A 6695-nucleotide genomic window follows, 5' to 3' on the forward strand; every position below is an offset into this window, starting at 1 on the left:
AGTTTCAATTTTTTTTAAAATTTAAAATGTATGTAAGATGCTTTCGAAATATAGGGAGCATATACACCCATGTTCCAAAACACCACTCCCGATAATAGCCCGTTTTAAAACTTTCTACCCTAGGATATGCTGCTGTACGGTTAAGATTAGTTGGCCTCTCTCCCTTTTAATAGTATAATAGTAGGGGTGATGACTGATGACATCCGGTCAGCCGAAGAAACAAATTTTCTAGTAGTACAATCGTTTTTTCCAGGTTGATGAATTGTTTTTCTCGGTACCGGGACGAAAATGCAATCTTCCCACCGTCCCTGCAATCTCCTCTGCCCGGTGGCGCCGTCTGCGACCACCGCGCCCCTTCCTCACCAGCGTCCACCCCATCTTCTCGGAACGCCGCCGCAGCGCCTCCTCTCCCCTCCTAGCCGGCTCACTCAAACTCGCCTCCTCTGCTGCAAGACTGCAATGTCTACATCCTCTTCCTCCGCCGCCGCCGCCGCCGGGAACCCCCAGCCTTTCAAGGTTCGCCTCACTGATTAACTAGCCTTTTCCTTTGGTTCACCGCTAGGATGAGTACGTGACGTGTTGAATGAATTCATTGCAGTTGATTCTGGGGTCCTCGTCGGTTGCCAGGAAGAACATCCTCAACGAGATGGGGTTCGAGTTCCAAGTCATGGTGAGCGTCAGTGAATTTTTCCTTTTCCCCATGAAATTTTTCTTGGAGTTATTATTCCTTGAGTGGATTTAGTTTCTTGGTTTCAGACCGCGGACATCGACGAGAGGAGCATAAGAAGGGAGGATCCGGAAGAACTAGTCATGGTTCTTGCGGAGGCCAAGGTAGAATGCTTTTTCTATTTGTTGGTACTGTAAAAATCTTTTATGTCTGTTATGAAAGCTGTTTCTAGTTCCTGTTATGAGAGTAGCTTTAGATTGCCTCTCGTTTTCTGTGTTATACTGTTATAGCTTCTACCATTCAGTAGCATTTGCATTACTGGCTCAAAGTTAAGTGCCATGTTTTGCTTGTAGGAGAACATTAAGAACTTTCTTGCTAATCAGTATCCACATAATCTTAGTAGGTCATAGTTCTTAACTCAAGGAACCATGGTAGCTTCAATGAGATATGAGATCGTCCTGCTGTGGTATTATTGTCAGTTTTGATTTAGTTATAAATTTATCATTGAAGTGTAAAATAAATAAATAATAATTGGTGAGATAATTTTTTGCTGGATTATGTTTGCGTGTGTGCACGGTCCATCAACTTTCAAACCCAAAAGGTAAATGCTGGATTGCTATTTCTAGATATCAAAGTCTGTGTTGGATCTTCTGCAAGAATGTTTAGGTTCTGACATTTCTTTCCTTACGGACATTAACCATTGTATACATATTTCAGGCTGATGCTATCATGTCAAGAATGAGGATTTCTGATTACCAGAAAGAAGGTGACCAACCAACACTCCTGATAACCTCTGACATAGTAAGTGCAGATTATCTATGCTTTACTGCTTTAGATAGAATTTGGATGCTAATACATAAATATTTTATAAATACATCTATGCCACACTGTGCCTTCTCTTTGGTGTTTTTGGATGTTTCATGGATTCCTATAGATGCAAATGGGTCACCATTATACCCTCTTTAGTTAAAAAAAATGAACTAACTTTTCCAATGACATCATCATTTTGGAAAAATTAGTTCATTTTTTAAACTAAGGATGGTAGAGAGGACCCTAATAGTGACCCACTTGCATCTACTTAAATGTTGTCTATTTTTGGTAGCATGATGATGCCTGTTCCATATTTCTGCATATATGCCAATTTGATATCACCAAATGCAAAATCAATGATTACTGCTCCCCCCCCCCCCTCCAATTGAATCTGCGACAACAAATATGGAACAGAGGGAGCATTCATTTTTTTTAGTTTTTCTGCTCAATTGTTTTTCGAGTGTTAGTTGTATAATTCATTCTAAAAAATAGTTTTAGATGTATAAACAATAAGATCCATCATCTGTAATGTTCTACGAGGCAAATTTAGTAGGGATGCGGTATTTTCTTGTACTCGGTTTAATAATATAAGAGCTTTTAGTTTTTTGGAGATTCACCAATTTTGGCCCGTATCTAGTTCACTTTTATTGTGTACATTCACTCACTTTGGTTCGTATCTAGTCCACTTTGAAATATCTAAAAGGTCTTATATTATTGAATGGAGGGAGTACATCTTTTCGTCCTTAGATCTAGTTTGGCATTTTTTCCGTCTCCTTTTTGGGAGCGCTACTAGTTCAACATAGCATGTACTTTGTTAGCCAAATTTTTTTGTATGCTATGTTCGTCAACATTGGCAATTTCATTTATGCCTTTAAAAAAAAAAATTGATACTTTTTAAGCTAGATCAAGGTCTCATTAGGTTAAATAATTATTACCCGAGATTTAATTGCATTGTATGTTGGCTATCAGTCATTTAGCTCTACTGATGGAGAAGTTCCCAGTTCAAAGAAAGTAATCTAACTCTTCTTTACAATATCTTTTAGATGAGAATGGCGAGGCTTGGTTTATCCATAACTCCCACCTCTCTTTTCCCACTTGCTAAAAGCTATCTAACGATAATAAGCAACTGAAACACACGAGCGGAGGCAGCTAAGCTGATAATAATGTATTAACATGATCGATTTTTTTTTTCCGCTGCGGAGCATGGATATTTGGCTAGTGAAGAAACGATCTATTGATACCTTTTCTTATCTGAAATTCTACATGCTAAATTCTTCAGCAGTACAAAGCTTAATGGTAGTGATGCATAATGCAACTATTTCATGTGTTCACATATTCTTTGGAACGTTTTTTCAGTTTTACTGTGTTGTCATTCTTTGCATTATTACGTACTAAAACGTAGTTGACTTTGAGGTGGTCGTCCATGAAGGGATTATTAGAGAAAAGCCAAGCACCAAGGAAGAAGCACGCCAATTCCTTAAAGGTCCGTCAATATGTCTATTGCCCAGGCACATTGTATCTGATTGTCCAGTGTGTTTATGTATTAATCAGTTGAACCATTATTTTCACAAGGTTATTCTGGTGGGCATGTGTCAACTGTGGGTGGTGTGGTTGTAACTAATCTTACGACCGGCAAGAAGCTAGGTAGTTTAGACAAAGCTGAGGTAATCCACTCTTCTACAAGATTGTCCTGTTGGAATGTGGGTGATCCCATTGAATTGTGTGATTGAAGTCCCATCGACTTATTTCATACATGCAACCCATAAACATCTAAGCAACCTTATTTATTTGTATCTTCGTGTTTAGATTTTGATTCCAGGGAAAAATGCTCAGTAATTGACCTTGACTGTAGTTTCTTTACTTACTGTTGCAAACTTTGGTCTATGCATCTAGCTATGTTTATAGCTACCGTAAACTGGAACTTGGTCCTCTTTCACCTATATTTTGTAGTAAAATTTCTCAGTCATACTTCCTTGGGTATTTTTGATTTTTTTGTTCCGGAGCAACATGTACAACATAAGATCATTCAAATTCATTTGAAATCAGTGTTGCTGCTTATTCTTATGATGTTAATTCTTATGGAGCACACTCAGTAAATGGGATTGTTCCAATTAAGCAGTCAAAAGCAACCTGCTGTGATTAGATATACATGTATTATTTGTGGATGTAAATTGACCAATGTAGTTTTTGCTCACTCTTCAGGTGTACTTCCATGACATACCAGAGGAGGTCATTGAGAAATTGGTAAGGTCTTGTTTTATTCCATCATAAGAATATTTGCAGATTTTGTAATATTGTCATTACATTATGTCACTGAGCTACACCCTCTCTTTCTATTCTGCTGCTAGATCGATGAGGGGGTCGTATTTAGGGTCGCAGGTGGTTTGCTGCTAGAACATCCATTGACATTACCATTTGTGGAAGCAGTGGTTAGTTTCTCTCTTTCTTAGCTTCTTATGGTGCTACTGTTCCATTTCAAGCTCATTTGATATGAGCTCATTCATCATGTAGGTTGGTTCTAGTGACAGTGTAATGGGGCTATCAAAGGATGTCGCAAACAAACTCATTCACGAGGCATTGACTGTGTAACCTAGCAGTTTCGGTCAAATTCTTACTGTACTTCGCTGAAGGTAATGCCTTGGCGAAAACATGTCAATACTGTTACAAAGATATTTGTATTTTGTATTTTCCCCAGTAGTTAGGGGGTTTCCTGCATATTTCACACCTGTACATGTAATATATATTGTGGCCTTTGGCCCCCGTGGAATACAAGTTGCTATTCCTCTAACAAACACATGGTGATTGTTGTAGTTAAGTTATATTAAGAGTTTCAGACACCATGGCATGAAGTGGCGAAGATCCATCAAGACTGCAAGAACTCTTCAGTAGTAATGCCTGCTACTGTGATCACTGATGAGACTTCACCTATGCCTGCTACCGTGATCACTGCTATGTGGATATGTCCTGAATCCTGATGCTCACATGAGGTGAATTTATATATGACAAGTGAAATTGTCATTTCCTCTTATGCATTGTTAGTACAAACACAATGATACTGCTTTGTTTTGTCTGCAATTGCTGCACGAAGCGGCTGTTCCAGTTTGCATAGTGGCTTCGGTGTAGCTGTTCTTGGATAATTTTGTGAGCTGCTGATCTGTCGGTCCTTCTTAGTATTGCCAAATTATGATCTTGATCAGAACTTGTCGGGATTTTGTAACCTAAACATCAGAGAAACACCGCTATGCTGCCGACATAAACTCTTGCAGCTTTGCTTGGTTCCAAACAAGGCCTGATTTAGCCAAATGTTGTGCACTTCGTTACATAGCAGCTAGCAGGGTTTAGAAGCCCGAGTTTCACTTAAGCGAGAACCAACCGGTCCTTTCGAGAGTTCCCATAAGGCCTCATTTGGCACAAGTGTTTTCTGGGTTTGATGTGTATTATACCAGGTCAACACAATACTCTGTAAAACTCTCCAAGTCCCGTTTGGCAGGCCGGGCTTAGACGGGCTGAACACTGTTAAACACGTGAAAACTCGTCGGGTCAAAGTATATTAGAAACGCGAGGCGAGGCCGATGCTCGACGCGATGACGCCTCACTGTCTCTGCCAACGCGAAGAGCCACCCTGAGTCTTGACTTCTTTCTCCATCTCCTCGCGTTGCCTCACCATCTCGTCGTCTTTTCCTTTTTACCTCTCCTACACAGCACGCTGCGCTCCAATTGCCTCTGGATGCCCAGACTGCATGCTGCCCATTGTGCCTCGCCGCTGCTGTATACATTTTGTCCCTGTGTGCCAAACACCCAGACTTGATATATCAGGAGGGAGATTGAGATGGAGAAGAGTATTGGGTGAATGAAGTGTTTTCACCCAATCCCTGTGAAATAGTCCTCAGCTAAACACAGAAAAACTCTCCTGCCAAACGAGGCCTTACGGACAGCAAAAGGCTTTCAAACAGGTTTTTATTTCTTTTTGTTCACGCGCACCAGCACAATAGCAAAATCATGTAGTTAATGTTGTACACCTCATTATCCTAGTACATGCTTTGACACTTATCTGTTCAAAAGATCTGTTACAACCTTTTCTCTTCTCCGATATTTTTTTTTTTTTTTTTTTTTGCTTTCCTAAGTCTTATCCCTTGATATATTGATGAACCAGTGTGTGCATGCAGATGTGCTTATATGCGCCTTTTGAATATCTTTATAATTACCACCAGAGCTATATTTTCACAGGATTGTGGTGTATCTGCAACAAATGAACTGTTCTCTTCTCTCCCATGGATTATCCAAAGGATACTGCGAGCAAGATTGACATCGAATAGCAAAGGTAGTAATGCTAGTTGCGTAGATGCATATTTCTTGTGTCGATTCTAGAATAAATCCCAATGAAGGTTTTTCTCGGTACAAATGCCAACCCATGCTGTTCTTGCTTCAAAAGATATGGCAGCAAAATCCGTCCGCACGGTTTTGAGGCGCCGCGTAATGGTTTCCAGTGCACGCCAAGCAGTATGTGGACTGCTTGCCTCCGGCGGCACGGTTGCCGCCCAGTATATGGGGAAGAAAATGTCAAAGGCTTGGAAATCAAGAACATCTTAAGTTACCACCACCATCTGAAGTTTGACCTCTGTTTAGTTATTAGTTGTTACGAAGGCCTGGACTGAGTTCTACAGGATATGTATAGACTTAAAACGGGAGTTCATGCCTTACCAAGGCTACGGAAGCCTGATAATCCATGAAAATCTACGGAAGCCTGATAATCCATGAAAATCGTGTGGGTCGCACACGAAAACAATTCTCATGTGCTTTGCTTTATGGTGACTTGCAGCAAATTAAACGCGTCATACTTTTAGGGTTGCAATTCTCATGCGTCAGCTCGCATGTCCCGCATCTAGTTTTCTAGCTTCTCCACACTTCACTAGTGGAGATTGATGCTTCTAGTTCATTTTAGCGCAGCAATGTTCAAATTCTAGTGCTTATGGTTCACTCATTTTGCAAAAGCTGCGTCAACTAATTTGAAACGGAGGGAGTAATAAGAAACAATCTGCAAAATTTTGCATAAGAGAGGTTATTTTGAATACTAACACAATAATAGATAATAATACACAAGCATGATAATAATTCCTGACATGATGCTTAACAGTTCCATGCTCACACCCAATAGCTAAGTGTATACCGGTGCGAACTTTACCCAAGAGCGTGCCACATGGTAAGCACTCCTGATAGA

The 6695-nt window shown here is 40.2% G+C and overlaps 1 protein-coding gene across 3 annotated transcripts; it reads left to right on the forward strand.

The window, feature by feature from the left end:
- Positions 1 to 270: 270 nt before the first annotated feature.
- LOC124677442 (7-methyl-GTP pyrophosphatase-like) lies at positions 271 to 4719 on the forward strand. Of its 3 annotated transcripts, XM_047213428.1 has the most exons (10): positions 274 to 516; positions 599 to 670; positions 757 to 831; positions 1385 to 1468; positions 2891 to 2960; positions 3050 to 3141; positions 3680 to 3721; positions 3826 to 3906; positions 3989 to 4107; positions 4289 to 4719. In XM_047213428.1, the coding sequence occupies exons 1-9, from the start codon at positions 289 to 291 to the stop codon at positions 4064 to 4066; spliced, it is 822 nt and encodes a 273-aa protein (XP_047069384.1). In that variant the 5' UTR covers positions 274 to 288; the 3' UTR covers positions 4067 to 4107; positions 4289 to 4719. The 3 variants fall into 3 exon arrangements, with proteins under 3 accessions (XP_047069385.1, XP_047069384.1, XP_047069383.1); XM_047213429.1 differs by lacking the exon at positions 4289 to 4719 and having other exon boundaries at positions 271 to 516; positions 1385 to 1433; positions 2907 to 2960; positions 3989 to 4269; XM_047213427.1 differs by lacking the exon at positions 4289 to 4719 and having other exon boundaries at positions 3989 to 4269.
- The last annotated feature ends 1976 nt before the right edge of the window (positions 4720 to 6695 follow it).

This window comes from Lolium rigidum, chromosome 7, assembly GCF_022539505.1.
Source record: "Lolium rigidum isolate FL_2022 chromosome 7, APGP_CSIRO_Lrig_0.1, whole genome shotgun sequence".
In the NCBI taxonomy this organism is placed as follows: Eukaryota; Viridiplantae; Streptophyta; class Magnoliopsida; order Poales; family Poaceae; genus Lolium; species Lolium rigidum.